This window comes from Vidua chalybeata, chromosome 23, assembly GCF_026979565.1.
Source record: "Vidua chalybeata isolate OUT-0048 chromosome 23, bVidCha1 merged haplotype, whole genome shotgun sequence".
Lineage (NCBI taxonomy): Eukaryota > Metazoa > Chordata > Aves > Passeriformes > Viduidae > Vidua > Vidua chalybeata.
The window spans coordinates 1,479,836-1,503,806 of record NC_071552.1 but is presented as its reverse complement, the minus strand read 5'-3'; the positions used below and the strand labels follow the sequence as shown (position 1 = coordinate 1,503,806).

At 47.1% G+C, this 23,971-nt stretch overlaps 1 protein-coding gene across 1 annotated transcript in view; it reads right to left on the bottom strand.

Moving 5' to 3' along the window:
- Positions 1–22,263, bottom strand: part of NCAM1 (neural cell adhesion molecule 1) — a 92,743-nt gene extending 70,480 nt beyond the window's left edge. Inside the window, 1 exon segment of the mRNA XM_053963270.1 lies at positions 22,124–22,263. Within this exon segment, the coding sequence (XP_053819245.1) occupies positions 22,124–22,178 (55 nt within the window). The 5' untranslated portion in view covers positions 22,179–22,263.
- Positions 22,264–23,971: the final 1,708 nt, after the last annotated feature.

Sequence of the window (23,971 nt, the reverse complement as noted above, 5' to 3'; positions counted from 1 at the left end):
GACAGCACCACCCCTGTGAGTCCTGCACACACACACAGGGCACTACTTACAGCAATTAAAATCAATCAGAAACCCAAACACTGGAATTCTTGAATGTGAACAGGCACATTCTGTTCCCTGCACAGAACCCTGCCTTCCTTCACAGCTCAATGCCCGTTTTGTTTGCACAATTATCATTTTTTAACCACAATTTGCACGTCTGTCCCTGGCAGACTTGGGACATGCAAGGAAGCTCTGTGAGCTCCCCACACCTTGGGAGAATCAAGAAATTCCCTGCAGGATTGTGCTGTCCCAGCTCCCTCCCTGCACACAGAACAGGGAAACCTGCTCCCAGGGACACCAACCTAAGGGCTCAGAAATGGCTCTTTGGCTGGAAAAAATGGGTAAAATCAGCTGCCTCTCCAATTACAGCAATCCTGGAAGCCAACTGTGACCCCAAAATGCTGCAGTGGGCTCTCCCAAAAGCCCAGGGATACTGGGAGGGATATCCCATTCCCAGGGACTCACCAGCCTCCCCACTCCACTCAGATATTCCAGTTCCTGTCACTTATTTCAGGGTGTGCTCCCAACCCCCTCAACCACACAACTTCCCAAAAAGATATCTAAGGACAGGCCTTCCCACTCATGGAAAATTCCAGCAACATCACGTTATTGGGGGGAAAAAAAAAAAACCCAATAAATCGACTCCCAGCACTGCCAAAAGCCTCCCCACAATCAAGCATTCCCAGGGATTTCAGCTGCTCACATCCAATGGGAACAGCCTCGTGTGCCTGGTCTGGAGAAGTCTTAAACCAAGGCCATTGAGTCAGGATTGTCTGCAGGAGATGATAATTTGAATTAACTAAAAAAAAAAAAAAATAAAAACTCCAGCAGCTGCTGCCAAGGGAAGTGCTGGCTCCAAGTTTTTCTGGAAGTGCTCTGTGGGCAGGCAGTGAAAGGCTCCTATACAGCACTGCTGCCATCCCATAATTTCCGGTTCTCCCTCCTCTGGCTGCATGGGATGGTTTTCCTTGCACAAGGAACGCCGGTGCTGGAAAAGGGCATTTGTGCTGAGCAGGGTTTTCCTGCTCATTTTACATCCTCTGAGCACGGATTTTTAAAATGGCATTTTGGGCCAAGCTTGTGGATCTGAGGGAAGGCAGGAATTCAGCCGTGGGGTTCAGGTTCCCCAGGGAGAAGGGTTTTTATTGGGGTGCTCTGGCTTCCCAGAGGAGCCCCTGAAATCCACATCCCATAAAACAAACATCCTGGCCAGCTGTGGCCACCTGAATCTCCACAGAGTTTTCCAGAAGCACCTGAAGGTGGAGAACTCAATGGAACGATGGCATGAACTTCTCTGAGAAACAGAGAAGAACACAGAGAGAAAATGTTCCCAAAAGGGTTCACGGGGTCATGAAAGGTGTTAGCAGCTCTCCTAGCAGGATATCCAGGGAAACACAACGGATTTAATGCACATTTTAGTCAAGAGCAGGCTCTGCAGGTGGATGCTCGAAAGGACACTGAGTGAGAAACCCAGGACCTGCTCTGCAGGATGCTCCCAGCTGGGATTTGCTTTTTAGGAGCAAAAAACCCAGCGTGGGCAGAAGTGCCCCTCCTGGAACATCCCATTTTATCAGCCAGGACAAGACACCTGGAGCCAGGAGCAGCTCTGGGTGCAGGACACATCTCGGGGTGCAGGAGAAACCTTGGGTGCAGGACAGATCCTGGGTGCAGGACAGACCCGGGGGTGCAGGACAGACCCTGGGGTGCAGGAGAAACTCTGGGTGCAGGACACAGCCCTGGGGTGCAGGACAGACCCTGGGGTGCAGGACAAGCTCTGGGGTGCAGGACAAACCCTGGGGTGCAGGACAGACCCTGGGGTGCAGGAGAAACTCTGGGATGCAGGAGAAACTCTGGGGTGCAGGACAAATCCTGGGGTGCAGGACAGACCCCTGGGGTGCAGGACAGACCCTGGGGTGCAAGACAAACTCTAGGATGCAGGACAAACTCTGGGGTGCAGGACAGACCCTGGGTGCAGGACAGACCCTGGGTGCAGGACAGACCCTGGGGTGCAGGAGAAACTCTGGGGTGCAGGACAAACTCTGGGTGCAGGACACAGCCCTGGGGTGCAGGACAAACTCTGGGGTGCAGGAGAAACTCTGGGATGCAGGACACAGCCCCACTGAGATGTGACAATCCCAGGGGACTGCTCTGGACCCCACAGCAGCAGCAGGGGCAGGGCCAGCAGAGCTCTCCCCACCTTCAGGAGCTGCTCCATCAGGAGCTGCTCCATCAGGAGCAGCCTCTGCAGGCTGAGCCAGCAGCAGTGCAGGATGCTCAGCACTCCCAGGACCCTGGAAACCCCCTGGGGATGCTCAGCAAAGCTCATTCCGGGCTGAACCCGCACAAAGATATTTGGATTTTCTGATCTCCTCGCTGCTAAGTGAGGGATTGCTCTTGTGGCCACATCAGTCAGGTACACAACACATCTGCAGCAAATAATCACTCCCTGCTCCCAGACTTTGTGTCTGCCACACTGAGAACACCCAGTGAGGCCTGCAAGGGCTTTTTGAAAAGAACAGCTACTCTCTGTTCATCATTTTCCTCTGACTGACGCTGCTCAGATCACCTTCTGCACTCCAGTAATGCTCAGCTGGTTGAGTTCCAGCCCAGCAGCAGCAGCCAGGTCTGCTCTCCCCAGAGCTGTCACTGCCACACTGATTTAATTCCTTTACCCGGGCCGGTCCCAGTGACATTCCAGCCAACCAAATCATCCTGAAGGCGACTCAAGCTAAACCAAAACCCTCAGGAGCCACACGACGAGCTCAGAAGTGCTACCAAACATTTCTGACACCGTGCAGCATTAAAATTTCCTTTAAACAACGGGATTAGCTGCTGGATTTGGATGGATTGGATGCTCAGCACAGCTAATAATTCCTGACACGGGGCAGAGCAGGCAAAGCTGCCCTGGGATTGCCGTGTCCATCATTCCCTGCATCTGGACATTCATTGGCACATCCATGAGGTGACAAGCACAACAGGAACAGCTTCAGGCTGCTCTTCCCCAAAGGCTCCAAAAACACACAAACAGGATCATTCACAGCTCTTAATAAATGTCCTGTGCCTTCTAGGAAAAAAAAAAAAAAATTAATAAATAAAAAAAATCAAGGCTGTAACAGGATAAAAGGGTTTAGGGTGTACAAACCCAGACTTTGAGGAGCCCCAGGAGCCCCCACATGGGACCAGCTGAGATCCATCTGCTCCTCTCTCAGGTTTAAGCACAGTTCCACTCTGAGATACCTAAAATAATCCCAGGCTCAATGCAGAAAGAGCCAAAAGCACGACCCTGAACCAATGCTGGCCCTCACATCTGGGGACAGATGTGCCCGGTGAATTCACACACTCTTCATGCAATGAGGGAAAAAAGGATTTGGTGCCTAAGTCAGCGTGGTCAGGGAATCCAAAGTGCAGGTGGAATCTGTCTGCGTGACAGAAAAAGATAGAAATCAAAGCTTGCTAATTGAATATCTGAAGGGAAAGATTAAAATGTTCTGTTATAAATTCTCCTTTACAGAAAGCAGAGCTGTAGGCACAGTTCTGCCTTCAATCCTGCAGCTGCACAGATAAAAATACCCACAGTAACCCGAGATAATTTCAACTCTGGAGTAGCATCTACGTAATTCATGTCCAATCAACTCTTTCCTAAAATCAGCCCTGACTCACGGATGACGGGGGATTTCAGTTTTAAGAAACATTTTCTTTCCCTGTGGGAAAAACACAAAGTGTTGTTTGCTCACCCATGTTCAAAAGTCTGCTCCAAGCATCACATAATGAAGTGGAAGCTTTGTATCACTAAAACACAAATAATTAAAGATGTATTTCGATGGGGGTTTTATTCCTTTTTTTTTTTTTTTTCCCTTTTTTTTTGTCTCTGCTGAAGAAAAAGCCAAACCCAAAGGACAATTCCCACAGAAGGCAAGAATTGTGCCCAAGCAGAGAACTGCCAACAGCACAAGCCAGCAATTGTCAGTGCAGGGAACAATGGATCTTTCCACGGGGTGAGCTCATTAAAAAATGCACTCTGGAGGCCGGGCTGGCACTCAGAGCTCACTCCCAAGGTGATTTTTGTTATCAGCCTGCACCTCCTGGGACACCCTCGCCCCTGCCTGCATCACAACAGAGATAATGAGCTGCAATTACAGCCAGACACCATTGAAAATAAAGAGATAAATTGAAAATTGGTTCAGGACAGGGTGAAGAGAGTCAGAGTATTGGAGTAAAATCATCTTCTGTCAGAGGCTGCTGGATTTCCTAAAGCCCCACACTCCAGGCACTCTTCTTTTCCTGGTCATTACAGGAATGTTTTGCATCACTTGAATTCTCCTTTTAATCAATCACCTGCTCTATTTCCCCTACTCTCCCTCAAATTGCTGCAAACTGGGAAAAACAAAACCCGCAAAGTTTGGTAACAGATGGCAGCAGAAATGTGGGATCTCCTACATGCCTGGAAGCAGGAATTCAGTCACTGCTGTCATTTAGGGAACAGCAACAAAAACCCTCGGAGAAGGTGACTCACTGGGATCCTGACACGGAATTATGGGGAAAACAGAAATAAGAATGTATCTCTGAGCTTAATGAGCCACGGGTTTGGGGAGTGAGGGAAATAATGAGAGCTTTGAGGGAGAGAAGGGGAAGAAACATCTGGAAGCGTTGTCTCACACCAAACCACTGGGATGGTGCTTCTGTCACCCCATGATCCCATCCCCATCCCTCCCAATTCCTTCCTCCTCCTCAGGAACACGAGGATCCACCACCTCTGCTTTTCTCGCTGCTTTTCAAGCACCTCGCTTTGCAGAAATTCAGATTTCGCTGCACAAATCAGGAGGGGATTACCCAAACCTGCTGGGTGTCCACTTCATCAAATACCCCAGGAAAACGTGGGCACATTCTCTAGAAAAACCAGACAGAACTAGAGACATTTCATCTGTGCACAAGAACTTTTCCTGCCATCTCTCAGCTCTCTCCATCTATGCCAGAAGTTTTCTCCCCCTTAATTACACTTTGCTCTGAATTAAGCTGGATTTTCCCCTCTTCAACGAGGACAATTTTCCCCTTCATCCTCATTTATCTGCCAGCATTAAAATTCTGCTGCCTTCCAAGTGCATCCCCTGCTCGAATCCTGACGTCCCAGTGATGGCATTTGTGAGCAATTTCCTGCCAGAGATTTACATCTCGTGCTGCCCCTCACGTCCTCCCCACTGCTGGAGCCCCCAGACAAAGAGAACAGCAAGGAGAGGCGGTTTGGGGCTGGAACAGTGATCCCATTGTCCTCCCAGGACATCAAAGTCCACCATGCAGCTGCTCCTAATGGGCACCAGAACAAGGAGCCCGGGGGTCGTGCCTGGCTTTGATGAATTGGCAGTGGCACCAGGATTTAGAAGGGATTTTCTGCTCCTGCAGCAGGAACCTGCCCCGGATCAGGCAGGGCTCGTGCAGGAGCTGTTTTCACGGGGAATCTCTGCGCTGGCATCTCCCTTTTCCGCCTCTTCCAGGCCACGCAGGAAGAAATTCGGGGGTGGAATTCAGAGATAATGGGTCCTGCTATGATGGGAGACACAAAGGCAGAGCTGCAGAGATTGGAATGAACACTCAGACGGTGAAAATCCACTACAGATGAGATGGAGAGATCCAAGTGGCTGATGTGAAAAACGGGAATGCACCGTTAATGCATGGATGTGAGATTCCTGCTTATCTGCAGTCAACCTTCACGCCATGGCTGTTTTTTTTTTTAGTTAGAAGGGAAACCCAAACATTCCCTGGAGCTGTCACCAAAGCTGTAAGTGGAAACCTCCCAGGTTTCTGCTGGGATTGCCCAGGAATCAGGAGATCTTGGTGCCTCTATGGCTCCCTGACCCTGTGAGCAGCTTCTCCCCCTCCAGGAGCCCCGAGGGACATTTAATGTACCCTGGATATTGAATGAAGCGCTCACACACCTCACACAGCAGCTCCGAGCCAGGAGAGCAGCCTGGGCCAGGTGTCCCCAGGGAATTCAGGGGATTTAGGTTAAGCCCATCTGTCTGATTCCCTCCACTGCCTTCTCCAGGCTCTTGGATTTTACAGGGGAAAAGCTCCAGCCCCAGTCACAACCACTTGCTGCTGCTCCTGAACAACCCGAGTGCTTTAGGAACCTCTGCAGTGCCTGATCACAGCCTGGAGAGCACAGGGCACACGCCCAGAGGGCAATTCATCGCCCAAAGCTGCAAAATCCCCACTCCCAAGCGCTCCTATCTGCCCTCGCAAAGCCAGAGCCCTTCTCGTCTTTGCAGGGTGAGAACTCCCCGGTGTGAAACTCACTAAAGGCAAAAACCTCACCAAAACAAAGAAACAAGTTAATTAATTGCCCTCTTGAAGAAAACTACGAAGGCAAACTACAACACAAACATGTCACTGCTGCAAAGGGCACGCTGACTGCTCACTGATCCTGAGCCACTTATTCACCTGCTCACTTCTTAATTCGTTGTTTTTAGCCTTAACACCTCCCCTTTCTTCTCCATCAAACAGAGGTTTATTCCACACTAAGAAATGCAAATGTGGGATGAGAACCAAGCAGAACTCGCAGAGCTCACTGCACTTCTCAGCTATTATTTTATTTCCCTTTCTTCCATCCATTTGCCATGAGTGGATGTCTCTCTTATCCATCTCGACAGCAGGAGTGGGAACGCCGCACAAGTTTCCTTCCAACAACAAGGAATGACTTCATTGTTGTTTTCCTAAGCATGCACAAAAACCAAGGGGGGAAGGACATATGCAAAGCCTGCTCCCAGAATCTTTTCCCTTGCAAATTCACAAGTAGAGTGGTTTCCATCTGTTTGCCAAGAATGTCAGATAATAAATTACTATTCCACCTTCTGTGCTGGAAAACAGAACAGCAAACGGTGCCTGGAGTCCCCAGCCAGCCCTGCCTGATTCTCCCACCAGCACAAACCCAACAGCCCCTGCCATGCTCCCCTAAATCCCCTTCTTGGGCCAATTTGCAACCAGATCTGTGAGAGCCAAGGGACAGCAGACACCCGGTGCCCATCTGCCCCTGGGGACAGCCAGCCTGTTCCCAAGCACTGCACATGATCAATTTATTGATAATCCATTTATCCAGGAATATCAAAGCTTCAGCACGCAGCAAACAAGAGCCAAACGCTGTGAAAAAGAAGAAAAAAAAATGGCAATGGGAAAAAGTCAGGAAATAATGGAATTAGGAATTAATTAGAATGAAACAGAATAGACATAAATCACAGAGCTAGGAAACAATGGCATTAGGAATTAATTCAAAGCCAGGGCACCTCACCACTTCCCCACCAAGGGTAAAATTCATACATTTATGTAAAAATTCGTGGTGTCAAAAGGAAAAAAAAAATTTAGAAAAACCCAACCCAGTCAATGTCACAGGAAGGAGTCCCACAGACTGCAGTGAGCTGTGCCTGAGAACCATCACTAATTAAGAACTTGGAGGCAAACTAACAACTGAACCTCCAGTCTGAGAGGAGAGAAGGGAAAACCACCAAGAAACCCCAAAGCAGACAGAGACCATCAGCACACCAGTGCCAGTTCTGTGGCACTGACACCACAAATGGCATCTCCAGCTGCACAAAACTGCATTTCAGTCCCTCCCTGCAGCGCTGCAGTGCCCTGGCTGCTGAGCCCCTGCCAACGTCTCCGCGCAGCTTTTGGGCAGGGGGAAACACAAATTCCCCAGGGAATCACCCAGAGCTGCAGCAACCCCACACACTGCCCCAAAACCTGCAGCTGGAGGAACCAGCAGCACCTACAAAATGCTGAGTTCTGGAGTCACTGCTGTGCTTATCTGAGGCTCCTGAAAGGCTTCATCCCTCCAAGCACAGGGCAGGCAGAGAAGAGACCTTTCCAATGGAAAAGGGAGGCTGATCTCCTGGGAAAACCACTTCATTGCAAATCCCTTGAAAGGCAGGCAAGGAAACGGGCAGGCTTGGCTTTGGGGAGGGAGGGAGGGAGAGCTGCACACTCTCTGCAGGAACAACTTCTCTCGTGAGGCACCAGATTAAAACACCCACGAGTGCTGAAGTCAAGCGAGGCCAGGCTGCAGCACTGCTCAGCTCCCCCTCAGCTGCCAGGGAGAGGAGATGACGGGAGCAGAACGAGGTGGAACCAAGCCCAACTCCAGGTTCATCCTCTTGGAGCATCCTGAACATCTCCTGGGCCGGGTGGGATGTGAGATGCCTTCAGGGGCAGCATGTGGTGGCACAGGGGATGCAGGGAGAAGGCAGAAGAGATGGAATTACAGATTCCTGGGGAACCTCCCTGCTCTTCCACCCTTGTTCTGGGGGGGGTTTTGCCTTCAGTGAGTTCCACACCAGGGAGTTCTCACCCTGCGAAGATGAGAAAGGGGCTCTGGCTTTGTGAGGGCAGATAAGAGCACTTGGGAATGGGCATTTTGAAGGTCCTGGGGAGAATCTGAGCACCAAATTTACCAGAAGAGCTCTCGTGGCCATTTCTGCCCCTGGAGCTGGAATAATTATTTATTTGCTCCCACCCAGTGCCCCCCAGCACCACCACACTGAAATCACTTTGGTCTAAACCAGAACTGGCACTGTGTGGCTGTAACCCACCAGGAATACTCTTTTCTGATCAGAAAGAGAAGGAATTTATATTTATCCTGGATTCTGTGATGGTCTGAGACACAATTATGGCAAACCCCAGCTGCCTGCACCAACGCTGGCCCAGCTTCTTCCTTCAACACAAAGAGGATAAGAAAAACCAGGTATTTATTTAGAGATGTCTTCCCAGTGCCAAATATTTAAAAGATATGCCCATGATTGGCCTACCCCATCCAAAACTCCACTTCAGAAGCAGGAGGTCATGAAGGAAACCACCAATGCACCCAGCAGACAAACAGATAAATACTGAGCATCCTCATCACCTCCTTTATGGTTCCTGTTCAAAAAATAAAAGTCTCCCACTGCATTTGATGTTTTTTTTTGTCAACAGCACAATAAATCAGTGCCATCTAGTGGAGTCCAAAATGTTAACCTGGACGACAGCTTCCAAATCTTACCTGTCTGGAATTTACAGCCTCTCAAAGAGCCTTCCCTGCAGTGCAGGCAGCTGATCCATCACACTGACGAGTTTAACACTGCTCATCTCCCCTCACCTTGCACAAACCTGCAGGACCAACACCTGGAGCCCAAAACACACCTCCAGCATCAGCAGAAACTCACCTTTGGAGCTCCTGAGTGTGCAGCCAGCAGCTCTGCAGTTACACAAAACATGGGCCAAAAATGTCCAGTGTAAGGGGAACCATTCTGCGCTGATTGATGGGGATTTCCCAGCAGTTCAGGAACTAACAATGCACGAGGATGTTTAACACGGTGGTGCCCCCACAATTCACTAAAAGCACCCCAATTAGCACTGTGGGATTCTGTGTTTCTCTGGTCCCGCCCCTCTATGAGGGCACTGAGCTCATTTCACTGCTCTAGGAAAGTCAAATCTGTCCAAACAAAGCAGGAGCACACAAGTTCAATCCAGATCCCCTCCCCTGTGGGAGTGAATCCCAGGCTTTTAGGTAAGCACAACACGTGATTACTTCCCTTTCCATTGGTACAGTGCCATTTCTGGGTTTGGGGATTACAAGCCCTAAGGCAGGGTTCACACACCATTATTAACCAAAAACCCAAACTAGGAGTGAATTAACTGGCAATAGAATTGACCAGGAGATGTGGACCAGATGCTGCAAGGTCCCACCCCAAAGTCACCAACCAATTCCTCTCAAGGCTCCCACATGTCCAAGGGGAGAATTACACACCCTGTCTGGAACAAAAATCCCTTTTTTTTTTGTCTGGAACAAAAATCACCTTTTCCTTCCCAAACGCTGCTTCTGTGGGCTCCCACTTTAGCAGCCCCCAGGAATTTTACAATTATTCCCAACACTGCTGCTCCAGTGAAGAATCCTGGCTCCCACTTAGCTCCAACGTGGGAATCTTCTGAAATTGCCATCAAACGTGGAAATGCAGAGCCTCTGAAAGGCTCCTGCATCTGACGCAATGCCAGGCAGGGATATTTTTAGTTCTAATCCATTTAAAGTGCTAAATTCCAAGGGAATCAGCAGCACTGCTTTCACTCACCACTCCAGCTGAATTCCTCTCGTCCCACTACTGCCCCAATCTTCAAGGAAAAGGAGATAAGAGAACGCCTCACCTGATAAGAAAATACCTTTATCTGTTGATTCTTGAATGCTTGGAGGGACTTCTGCATGTGCCACTAAATAATAAATCCCACCCAATAAATCTTCTGGACACAGAGGACACTGCAGAGCCCATCAGTAACTCAGGGCCTGAACGCCCCAAAGCAGGAGTGTTTTAAAAATTTGCTGTTTTTATCTCGAGGCTGTTTGGATGGACCAACTGAGGTTGATAAAAAGCAGCTCCTGGGAAAACACAGAAGCTTTGGAATAGGGCACTGCTCACTCTCCAGACCTGCCAGAGCGCCTGCAGCTACAAAGCAGAGCCTGAAATTCAGGGCTGAACACAACAAAAACGGTTCACAACGGCTTTGTGGGCTCACTTGAGTCTAGATCCAGCCTCATGAAGCAAGGATTCTTCACATAAAAATGGCTCCTTTTAACCAAAATCATGGGGATTGCAACACTTGGGATGTCATCTGCACATTCTGGCACATTCAGCCTTTTTTTGGGGGGGATTAATGGGTAAAATGTAACTAAAACAGAGACAGGTTACCAGAAACTGAAGCACACCTAGTAAAAAGCAAAAAAAGCTTTAATTTATTGGTATTAGATAGCACTGAGAGAGTCTCTCCTAAAGGCCAGCCTTTCGAGTTCCCCCATCTCCCCTCAGGTATTATTTTCACTTTCAAACGGTGCAATCCCACAAGCTTTGTGCAGAAACCATTTATTTCTATTTGTTTTATCAGCAAACACCAACCACAGCCATTGATAAAAGCAGAAATGCCTCAAGTGTGTTTGCCCAGAACACAAAAAAAAACCCAGGCAAACACTCCAGGGACTGCTCCAAGGGCACCTTCTCACCTTGAATATTCAATGATTCCTTAGTAAAATAATGGGAAAAGCTGCTGCAGAAATTGAGTGCTTTAAAAAAGAGCCCAATCAAAGGGTCTGAAGTGCAGTTTTCTCCTGGAAAAGAGACTGAGTGAAAAAAAAAAACCACCTCAGGACTGGGTTTGCTCAATGCTTTGCTGATGGGGTGGAGATTTTTGTTCTTAAAACAGAGCCTAAGTGTGGGACAGCACAAAATGCTGAGAGATTGGTTCGAAGCCTCCCAGAGCTCCTCCAGCAGAGCTGGGAGCATCCAGGCAGGAAAAGAGCACTGCTGAAATGTGAATTTCTGTGCTTTTCCCTCCCCACCCACAGCAAGGCATTAATGAGCAGCAGGTCACATTAATTGCAGTGTGAGCAGCGAGGCAGGGCCTGGGTGATTAAAAAAAAAAAAAACAAAAACATTTTCTCTTACAATTAAAACCCCGATTTTTCACCGGGTGTAACGAAAATCAGCACAAGTCATTTATTTAAAAATAAATGGTCGTTGAGCAGATTTACACGGATCTCTACTCAAGCAGGCACTTGGAATTTTCACAGGGATCCCTCAGTACCTGTGAGCAGGTGAGAAAAATTCCTCCCTGGATATTCCCTGGGACTGGATAAAAGCAGGATTTATCTCCTGTGCAAAACCAAACTGCACACCACAAAACCTCCACCTTTTATGCCAGGAATAAAAGCATCCTACCAACAGAAACACCCATTTCTAGACAAAAAATAACTTTTCAATATATATTTAACTAAATAACTTTTTATTTACTAGTATTTATGCTAAATAACTTTAAACAGAAATATTTCACGGTATTTCTCACTCTGGAGCTAATAGTCATGCTAGCCTGAAGTGGGAAATTAAAAACTACAAGCAATCACTGCAGCACGACGTTATTTTTGTCCATGAAGCACAAACTACTCCAAGTTTGCCTGTATTTCACCAACTATTCATTTTACAGAGAAATGGAGAAAAATCAGAGAGCGAAATGGCCAAAGCCCATCCCCAAATAAAACATATGGCAAAGCCAGAAGTCAATCAATATGAAATTAAAAAAAAAATTAAAAAAAAAAAAAATTGTTCCCGACTGTCCACAATAAATAAATTTAAATTTTATTCCCTCCATTCCCAACAAAGCCCAGCCAGGAGGGAGCAGGGAATAAATGGAATAAAGGGAATAAACACTGCGAGCCTTCCCAGAGATCATGGGGAGATTAAAGTGCAGGAGGATTTAGGGAGTGTGCAGTAATTCCGTGGGTCTGCTCCAGCCCTGCAGCACGCTGGGCTTGGGGGGATTATCTGCTGCAAACACAACTGCAAACACACTCCAGCTCTGTTCTTTTGGTTCCTGCAACCTCACAAGAATTGAAAAAGTTCCTTGGCCAAGCAGCTGTTGGCTGCATTTTGCTGAAATGCCACGCATAAATGTCTTTCTCTCACTATCAACACAGTGAAAAGTGCAAAATTAACTCCTCCAATCTAATTATAACAATTTAATAACACTGTAATAATAATATTATAATAACAATTACAATAACGAGCGGGCATTTTGCTCACTAGATCCTGGGCTGCATGGGATCTGTGAGGCACGCTAACAGATTCCAAAGAAGTTTTGAAATGGTCATTTTGAGGATTTCAAAGCACACCCAGGTGGGCTCTAAGTGCTTGAGCAGAGCAGTGCCACAGCTTGCACACAATTAATATTAACGATAGAAAAACAACATGAAGGCAGCTCTCAGGAGAGGGAAATACCAGCACTGGCTGCGTTCAGTATTTCCTGCTGCACTTCACCTCTACATACTGCAAGTGCAATGGGCTTTCTATGGAATTATGAGGGAAATAAATGGGCGTTTCCTTCTGACTGCAGTGACACAGGCAAGGCTCTGCTACCCCATGAAAATCCACCCGTCCCTACCCCAAAACATCCACACAAAAACCCAACAATTCTCTCTCAAATACAGCAAAATGAACACTGAGCAAAAAAATTGCTCTCCTTGTCTTGCTGCCTTAACAGCATTACCAAATTACACAAAAATTCCTCGTGTTCCCTACAAAAAAACCCAGAAAATACCATTTTGCACACAGAGAACAACAACAAACACACCAAGAGCTCCACTCCAGTGTTTCACTTCCACAAAGACCTTTCCAGGTTAAAGCCAACCTCAGCCCAGCCTGAGCATCCCCCCTGAAGGTTTTTTTCAGCTCCTTGGGTACCTGTTTGGAAACTGCTGCTTTGCATAACTCCACTCCTGAAATTCACACTGGGAGGGAACTCTGCCAGTTTCCTTGTGGAACAAGAATAATCACGTGTAAGAAAACGTGCCCAGGAGTTGATGAAACGAGGAAAAGCAAAAGCAAAGAGACACCAAGGACTCAGCAAACAGCTCAATAATATTGATTCAACACAAACCCAGATAACAGCTTTGCATTTGGGGAGCACGCTGCTGTGTTCACTGGGTGTCTGAAATGCAGATTTCTCCTTCCATCAAGAGGTTGTCTTCAGCACAACCAGTTTTCACAACATGAGCTGCTGGTAACTCACAAGCACAGCCCAATTCTCTACTCACTGCAACAGAATTCCTGTACTAGAACATCTGTGTGTGAGTCTGTGTCCACCTAGACAGAGATATGTATTTTACCTGCCCATTTTCTGCTTCAGAATACCTACCATCACCCACTGAAACATCTCTACTGCTCACTGAAGTCCATGTTTCAACATCTGCGGGGTTTTTGAGATTTGTACAAAGATAAAGGAGCCGGAATCTCCCCTTTTCTGGATTTTTTTTTCACACAGCCACAGCTCATTAGCACCTCACCTCACACTGCCCCGAGGTACACAAAACCACATCACCAGAGGGATGCTGTGTTATTCCCTGTTATTCCCAAATTCACAGAACTGAGATTTCCCCACCCCTTATCTGGGAAATCCTGTTATTCCCAAATTCACAGAACTGAGATTTCCCCACCCTTTATCTGGGAGAAATTCTGTTATTCCCAAACTCCCAAATCTGACATTTCCCCAACCTTTACTTGGGAGAAATCCTGTTATTCCCAAGCTCACAGAATTGAGATTTCCCCACCCTTTATCTGGGAGAAATCCTGTTATTCCCAAACTCACACAATCTGAATTTCCTCAACCTTTACCTGGGAGAAATCCTGTTATTCCCAAATTCACAGAATTGAGATTTCCCCACCCTTTACTTGGGAGAAATCCTGTTATTCCCAAACTCCCAAATCTGACATTTCCCCAGCCTTTACTTGGGAGAAATCCTGTTATTCCCAAATTCACAGAATTGAGATTTCCCCAACCTTTACTTGGGAGAAATCCTGTTATTCCCAAACTCCCAAATCTGAATTTCCTCAACCTTTACCTGGGAGAAATCCTGTTATTCCCAAACTCCCAAATCTGACATTTCCCCAACCTTTACTTGTGAGAAATCCTGTTATTCCCAAACTCCCAAATCTGACATTTCCCCAACCTTTTCTTGGGAGAAATCCTGTTATTCCCAAACTCACACAATCTGAATTTCCTCAACCTTTACCTGGGAGAAATCCTGTTATTCCCAAACTCCCAAATCTGACATTTCCCCAACCTTTTCTTGGGAGAAATCCTGTTATTCCCAAACTCCCAAATCTGACATTTTCCCAGCCTTTACTTGGGAGAAATCCTGTTATTCCCAAACCCACACAATCTGAATTTCCCCAACCTTTACCCCTTCCAAGTTTCCCAACGGCATCAAGACCTCAGTCTTGGCCTGCTGACATCCCAAAAGGCAAAACCCACGGAAGAAGCGGCCAATATTTTATTTCCCACCCCAGGTGAGGGTGAACACTGGAACATTTCGGGAACGCTTGGCACGGCAGAGCCCCGAGGAGGCGCAGGGAGCAGAGCGGGGCTCTCCTTCCCCAGACACCGCCCGGATCCTGCTGCTCCCAGCCCCACTTGAATGGAATAAAAAAAACCCTTTTGAGCACAACAAAAATCACAGCTCCTTGGAGAGGGTCATTAATATGCAAGGCCAGGAGCAGCGAGCATCCCCCAGCCCCGGGCTGCCCTCAGCCACTGCCCCTGTTTGTTTATTGACTGATTGATTGATTGATTGATCAGTTGTGCAATAATGCCCCGTATTAGAGCCCAGTTTGCCAATATTGTGCAAACACCACCAAACTGGCTGCTCCTCCTCGGTGGCACGGTGAAACCCAGCTTTGAATATGCCAAATATACGTGTAAAGGCGCTAGGAAAAAAAAAAAAAAAAGGGATTTAAATTTCAGAATGCTTAAATGCACATCAATCTTTGCTGTAAAAAGAGCTGCATTTGGAACTGGCTGCAAAGAGCTGCGCTTTAGAAATAAATTTTTAGTTTTTTTTTTTTTCCCATAAAGCAAGGATATTTACAATCCTACAGTTTGGTTTCGGGACAATTAACTAAATTCTGCAGGAATTTATTGCAGTCGCTGTAACATTTAAAGTATTTTTTTATACAGTTGCTGTTGGGACAAGAGATATTAAACATCTGGAAAAGCCCATTCAAATTTGGAGGCAACCGTTTTCTATTTCCGTTGTCTAAAATCTTCATCACTTTATTTCATCATTCATCACCTGCTCAATTCCACAGCTCAGCCAGGGCTCTCCTCTGGAAAGAACCTTGAATTTCAAGCACAGATTTTGACCCAACTCTGCCCAAAACGTGGCCTGAATGTGTTACCTGGCTCATTTCTTCCTCTAACCCTTTGTTTCACACAATTCCCCATTTCTCTACGCAGATTTACACGCTCCCATTCATGTCTTTGCAGTCATATTTCAAGTTAATCAATGTGGTAAATTATAATTAACCATAAACCAGCAACAAACAATTAACATTCTTGTTTATCCTAAGGATTCAAGGGTGATAAGTGTCATGAATACAAACAAAGGAAAAGTACATTAAATATTCAAATAAGCTTCTATTATGGCTATTTTTATAAGAGTAGAGGTAGGAAAGTCACACAATAATTGGGGTTGGAAGGGACATCTTGAGATTATCCAGTCCAGGAGGTCACCAGGGGTCTGGCCAGGTGTGTTCTGAAGGTCCATGGATGGAGAATCCACAATCTCTCCCCTCAACCTGTTCCAGGATTCAGCCAAAAAAAAAAAAAAAAAAAAAAAAAAAAAAAAAAAGGGATTTTGGTGTGTTTTCACACGTGCAGAGAGGATTTGCTGTATTTTTTCTGTATTCCAGTTTGTTCTGTTGCTGGGCATCACTGGGGAGATCCTGGCTGTCTTCACTCCTTCCCAGCAGGAATTTATCCACATCCACATCCCCTCGAGCCTTCTCTTCCCAGTCTCAGCTTCTTCTCACACCAAGCTGCTCCTCCAGTCCCTCTGCAGTAAATCCAGGGATTGTTTTGGCACTGGGAGCCCAGAGCTGCACCCTGCACTCCAGAAGTGGCCTCAGCACTGAGGAGCAGGTGGATTTTCAGAGAATTAACCTGACTTGCCTGATTTTAACAACAAATTGTGGAAAGTACCTACCCCGATTCACCCAATGGCCGTAACGACCTTAAAAACTCAGCTAGAAAGAAAACATAAATATTTTTGTTCAAGACACGATGAGATTGACAATTCTGGAACAACTCAAGCAGCCAAGAGTTTCTTTGAATGGATTTTGTCCTGGCCAATGATGCCCTGGTGAAGTGAGGGACATTTGTTTTAACTCAAAATAAATCAGATCTGCTCCCCATTTTAAGAAATCGACCATTTCAATGCATTTCCCAATGTTTTTCCACGTTATTCTACCCGGGTTGTACTGAACCAGCCAAGTCCCATTCTCCCAACACCCCCTGCATCTGTCCTGTCACAAGATCTGGGATGAAAATAGGGGATGGATCAGCCCCAGCAGGGATCCCATTACTGCCTGCAGCCTCAAGGGAATTGCCTTGCATCAGATGCAGGATATGGGGCTGCAGCCCTGCATGGGCCAGAGCAGGAATGGCTGTGGCATCAGGGCCTGCCACTCCCTGGGCTCTGTCCCCTCTCTGACCTGGTCTCCAGCCTGAATTTACCACCTGAATTTACCTCTGACAGACCCTTGGTGCCTCCATTCCTGGGCGGGGGCACCGAACCCACCCTGAGCAATTACATGGCAAATACAGATTCCTGAAAACCTCCCCCATTTCCCAACCCCAACTCTGTTTCTGCAGAGGAATTCGAGACATTAATCTTCAGGCACAAGCATCCTTATTTTTTTCTTGCTCAAACCCAACCCGGCTCTGTGATTTCTGCTGCAAACACCAGATCTCCATCCTAATTATTATTCACGTTTAAGAATTCAGATAACTCCCCCTGCTCTTAAGCTCGGCTCTATGTGACTCTACCCCACAGCTGCTGCTGCTGCTTCTTCAGAGGAATCTTAAAGCAATTTGCACTTGCTTTGCAGGATAAACCTCCCATTGTGTGCTGTTCCCCAAAAATCAGTTTTTCCGGCAGCTGCCTGGAGATCTGGAGCTCTCAGGACTGAGGCTGCTGATGTCCCGCATTTGTCCAAGTCAGAATTCTGCTGAAGCACCTCCAGTACATAAATTCTTGGCCCAAAAGCAACCTCAGAAGCCAAAGCTCTAACAGGCTCCAAAAAAAATGCTCTGAGGAAGTTTTCAGGTGGCCTTGGGTATATTAAAACATGTCAGCACCTCCCCTGGAGAGCCCAACGTGTTCTGGCACAAGGTTTTCCATGGAATCACAGAGCCACTGAGGTTGGAAAAGCCCTCCAAGCTCTGAGCAACCCCCACCTTGTCCAGCAATTCCTTGGACACCTCAGGGATGGGGAATCCAAACCTCCCAGGGCAGCTCCTGACCATGTTTAACCCTTCCCATGAATAAATTCCTCCTGAAACTGCTTTTCGTGGAACCAGAGAATCGTTAAGGTCGGAAAAGACCTTTAAGACCATCGAATGTCCTTGTGAACCCTGCACCACCACCGTGTTCAGCACCCGACCCTGCCCTCAAGTGCCACGGTCCCGTATTTTCTGGGCACTTCCAGGGATGCTGACTCCATCCTGTGTGTGTCATTTACCCTGGGAAGGTCTGGAATCTGCAGCACTGCCTCTATGGAGAGGGATTATCTGCCTTAACATCAATACAGTGGAAAGTACTGGATTTAAAGCCATACACTTGTTTTAATCTGAATTCCATCCTTGATTTTGATCTATTTCTCTCCATTCCACGCACGCTGCAAACCCAAAGCCCCAGGAAAACCTCCCTGCAGCGGCTGCCGGAGCCAATCCCGAAGGCAGGAGGAGCAGGCGCTGCCGTTTGGCTCTCAGGGTCACTTCAAAAGGCATCGCTCCTAATGAGCAGCTGCATTTCCCCACCAGGAACCCACAATGGCCCTGCTGCCAAGCCCTGCTCATTTCCATCCCCGTGCACAGCCAGCCCTTTGCTCCATGCTAATGTGTTTTCCTAAACAAAAGGAGCCACAGCCAGCCCCGAGCTGACCTTCAAATTTGCTCCTGTGATTTGGATGGCTCGAAGTCTATTTGCCTGGTGGCTCTTTTTTTTTTTTTTTTTTTTTTTTTTTTTTGGATGAAAAGCGACACATTAATTCCTAAAAAACATGCGCAAAGGAATCGTCCAGGAGAGAGGAGCTGCTGGGAGCCGTAGTTCCCTGCCAGACACACCCTCAGCCGAGTTATTCCCATTCCCCCAGTTTATAAACAGCAAGGAAAACACAATTCTGTTTCCTCGTCGTTTTCAAAGCTCCATATTTACAAGTGAGTCCCGCCTCTTGGCTCACATCACATTTCACATCCGTGGGAAAGGGAAATAAAGGATTGGGAAATAAACAAAGAAATAAACACCCTCTTTTCAGTGCACCTGCAAAGCGCTGCCCTGGTAGCATCAGATCCTTGAAGCTTTCTCAGAATTGCCTGCATGGAAGCCACGACACCATTCCAGAGGAACCAGCTCCTCCCAGGCTGCTCACAGAGGCATTTGGGCAGGTTCACAATGCCCACCTTAAGCTGAACACCCCGCAGAAGCGATGCTTCCAAAACCACCCCGGAAACCCGCCAAAAAAAAAACAACATAATTGTGCCTTTTTCATAGCACCAGGTGTGTAAAATAGTGAGGAAAACCCTTTTAAATGAGGAAATAAACTGCGCTTTGTCTCCTCCCCGAGCTATCCCTCTGTTCCTCGCAGAGTGATGGCAGCAGATGCAGGATCCCCTCCTCCTCCTCCTCCTCCTCCTCCTCCTCCTCCTCCTCCTCCCCCAGCAATTGGTTCTGCTTCCCTGGCAGCCCGTGCAGGAAATCCATGGCATCGCCCTCCCAGCCCAAACAAACAGGAAAACCATCAAACCCCCCCATGGCATTCTCCATCCACGAGGAACCAGCGCTCGTACCCGAGAGCAGAGCAGTCTATCCTTAAAATACATTTCTGGAGAGCAGCCAGGAAAAGTGAAGGCACTTTCAGCCTGGAGAGCAGCCACAATGTTTAACACTTAAAAACCGGCTAGTCGTGAAGTTACTCTTGTATGAAATGTCCTTTAAAAAACCTCTGGCAAAACCCACAGGCAAAAGACCCCCCAAAAAAAAAACCCAAAAAAAAAAAAAAAAACAGCCAAGAGCCAAGTCAGGAATTTTCAAGTTCATGTGTCAAGGGGATAAAGTTGATACAAAATCCTCCCTATTCTTGAGGAAACCACAATTCTCAGGATGTACATGAAAGGAGAGGAGCCATCTGCTCTGTCTATAAATCAGCTTCTACATTATCAGAGAATGTTTTAATTTTACAACAGACTAAATAAAATAAATCATCCCTATCACAGGCCACGGGGAGACACACGAAATGTGGAATTATTCTAAAAGACATAAAAGACACGGTTTGGTTGTGAACCTACCCCACAACTGTGCTCACACAACAGTTTCCTCAGGGATTCCTCACTGATAAATATCTCCCCTCTTGCCTCCTCTTACATTTAAGCTTAAGGGTTTTTTTAGCAGCACAATGTTTTATTTATTTTTTATAAAATAAATAAAAAGAAATAAAACACCCTCTTGCACTGACACCTCCACAGCTTTCAAAGCAAAATTCCTTCTCCCCCATCACAGACTGGTGAGCTCGGCTGGGGAAAAAAAGAAGGTACAAGACCAGAGCATCCTTTAGGGTGGAAAGCAGAGCTGGATGTGCTTGGTGCTGTTTTCACCATAAACACTGCTGCTGCTTTGTTCTAGCTTTTTAATATTTTATTTGGTTTTTGTGTTCTCCATTTTATGCTGATTTAACAGTTCCAGCTGTGCAGCTCCCTAGGCAGTCTCCATATTCATAATTATTATTATTGGATAAACATGTATTTGAGTGGGGCAACAGATGATACGCAGATAATTTTTCTTTTGCTTACTCCCATTTATTTCCCTCGGGAAGAAAAAAAAAAAAAAAACCACCAAAAAAAAAAAAAAAAAAAAAAAAAAAAAAACCCAAAGCAACGCGCTTCATTGTGCCCTCCCACAGTTGAGAAAGGCTGTGTGAACGTGTCGGGGAGGCGATGGCTGTGCCATCGCAGGGAGCAGTCTGGCAGCCCCGGGGACGCCAGGGTGTGGCCGGGCCGGCCGCGGGGACCCCCCGCTACTGCACAGACCCCCTCATTAGCGCTCCTCTTCCTCTTCTTTTTAATTAAACAGAGGCTAGCCAGCAGCGCTGTGCCGCGGGAGAGCCGGGCACGGCTCGGGGTGGGCGCTGTGCTGATGTTAAACAGGTGGCTCGGCTTTGGCAGCCGCCCTGGCGACACTGGTGGCACTGGTGGCACTGGTGGCACTGGTGGCACTGGTCCACCGCGACAGCCACTGCCACCACGGGAGCAGAGAGAGCCCCGGCAGCGGGAATTGCTTAAGGAGATAAAGATCCTCAGGTGGTGGGTATGGAGCCAGGGATGGAACGCGGCAAGGACACACCGACAGCTCCGGGGAGCGCGGGCACACGGACACGGCACCGGGAAGAGCCCGGAGCCCAGAGGGGCTGCCAGCCAAGCGCGGTGACAGCTGCCAGGTGGCGATGGCACGGCCAGCCCGGGATGCTCTCGAGGGACGGGGGACAAGGGGTGAGGAGCACAGCACAGGATGGGACAGGGAGCAAACGCCGGCGGAGCCCAGCGCGGCTCGGGAGCGCTCCCCGGGGAGCGCCGGCACGGACAGCACCGGGCAGGAGAGAAAGACGGACGGACGGACAGCACAGGGATGCAGCTCGGAGCAGGGATGGATCGCACAGGGATGCAGCTCGGAGCAGGGATGGACCGCACAGGGATGCAGCTCGGAGCAGGGATGGACCGCACAGGGATGCAGCTCGGAGCAGGGATGGACCGCACAGGGATGCAGCTCGGAGCAGGGATGGACCGCACAGGGATGCAGCTCGGAGCAGGGATGGACCGCACAGGGATGCAGCTCGGAGCAGGGATGGACCGCACAGGGATGCAGCTCGGAGCAGGGATGCTGGCTGGGGCGGGGCCGGCGCAGGTGTGGCCGCTCCATCCTGCCGCTCCCGGACCCGGGCGGTGGCGACCCGGGCGGCCACCGGCGGCTACCGAGCGGCCACGGCGGGGCCACCGCACCACCGCTCGCGCCCGGGGCCGCTCCACAACGGCAGCGCCCCGCGCCCCTCCTTTTTCTTTTTCTTTTTTTTTTTTTTTTTTTTTTTTTTCCCCCTCTCTCTCTCCTCCTCCTTCTTTTATTATTCCAGCCGCTCCACGGCCATCGCATCCCTCGCTCCCTCCCTGGCCGCGTCCGTGCCCCGCCGGCGGAGGGCGGCGGCCGCGGGAGCATCCTCGCGGTGCGCACCGAGCCCGCCGCGACCCCGCCGCCCCCGGCGCACGCAGCATCCCCTCCGCGCCCATTGTCTGCGCCCCCCGCGCACCGACCCGCGGCCCCGGGGGAGCCCAGCCCAGCCCTGCCCGGCCGCCGCCACCTCCTCCTCCTCCTCCTCCTCGCCCTGCCACCCCGCGGCCCCGCAGCGCACCCGCCGAGCCCCGCGCAGCGCGGCGGGGTCCGCCCGACCCCATTGTTCGCGGCGCGCCCCCGCCCCCGCCGTACCTGCGGCTCGCAGCAGGACGAAGGCGCAGGGCAGCACGGCGAGCGGCAGCAGCATCGCACCGGCGGGCCGGCGAGCCGCTCGCCGGGGCTGCGGGCGCGGGGAGGGCGCGGGGAGCCGAGCCCGGGGTGGCCGCTCCGCTGCGCTCGCTGCGCCCGGCGCGTCCCGGCGCCGCCGCGCTGACTGACAGCGGCCGCGCCGCGCTGCGATCCCTGCGCGCCGCCGCCGCCGCGCCGCCGCTCCCTCCGCCACGCCAAGTAGTGCCCGCGGGGGAGGGGAGACGAGGCAGCTTTGTCTGGGGAGGGAGCGAGGGGGGAAGTGATTATTGATAGCTGTTATCACGTCAGCGCTGATGACCATAGCGCCGTTATTAATTATTACCGCATTACTGTATTACTAGAGATTGTATTAGTATATGTTTATAGCATCGTATTGTATTATATTGTATTGTATTGTATTGTATTGTATTGTATTGTATTGTATTGTATTGTATTGTATTGTATTGTATTATATTGTATTATATTGTATTGTATTATATTGTATTATATTGTATTGTATTATATTGTATTATATTGTATTGTATTATATTGTATTGTATTGTATTGTATTATATTGTATTATATTGTATTGTATTATATTGTATTGTATTGTATTGTATTATATTGTATTGTATTGTATTGTATTGTATTGTATTATATTATATTATATTGTATTGTATTATATTGTATTATATTATATTATATTATATTATATTATATTATACTTCACTTGATTTTTCTTATCATCACATCATTATTAATTATTATCATCACATTATTATAGCATTATATATTATATATTTTATATCGCGATATATGATATGATATGATATGATATCATATCATATCATATCATATCATATCATATCATATTATATGCTATTATATTATATTATATTATATTATATCATATCATATCATATATCATATCATATTGTATGCTATTATATTATATAATATCATATCATATTATGTTATATTTCTTATCACTTTATTATTTATTGCCGTCGCATCATTATTAATTATTATCATCACATTATTATATATTATTTTTTATATTTGACATTATTCTATTCTGTTCATTATTATCACATGATATTATTAGTATATTATATTATTAGTATATATAGATTATATTATAAAGTATTCTGATGTGTATGTAATATGTATTTCATATGTATGTAAATAAATGTATGTAATATGTAGCATGCAGTATACAAAAGGTATTTCATATTTATGCAAATAAATATTATTATATTATTATTATATATATAATATTATTCCATTCTATTAGTTATCACATTACACTATAGAATTAGAATATAAATTATTCTAACATACATACAGTATGTATTTAACATGGATGCAGTTATGTGTAAATACTATGTGTTATATGCCATAGAAAAATGTATATATTATGTCTTATACACCATATAAAAATACGTTATGTATGTAGCTTGTATCAATTAAAGCATATTATTGAGAATATAATCGTAATTATGCTAATGTTAACGGTATATTAATTATTTTAGCATGCAATTAACAGAGTAATATACAATATATGAATTACATATTGTATCATGGAGTGTAATTAGATGGTATAAAAATAGAGCATGGTATGTATGTGCTATATATTTATAAATGGTGTATAGGTTTATTTATGTTATGTATATTTTTATATGCTATACATATTTATATAGGCTATATATACATTTTTATGTGTTATATATATTTATATATGCTATATATGTTTATATATACTATAAACATGTTATATATGTTTACATATGCTACATATATTTTTATATGCTA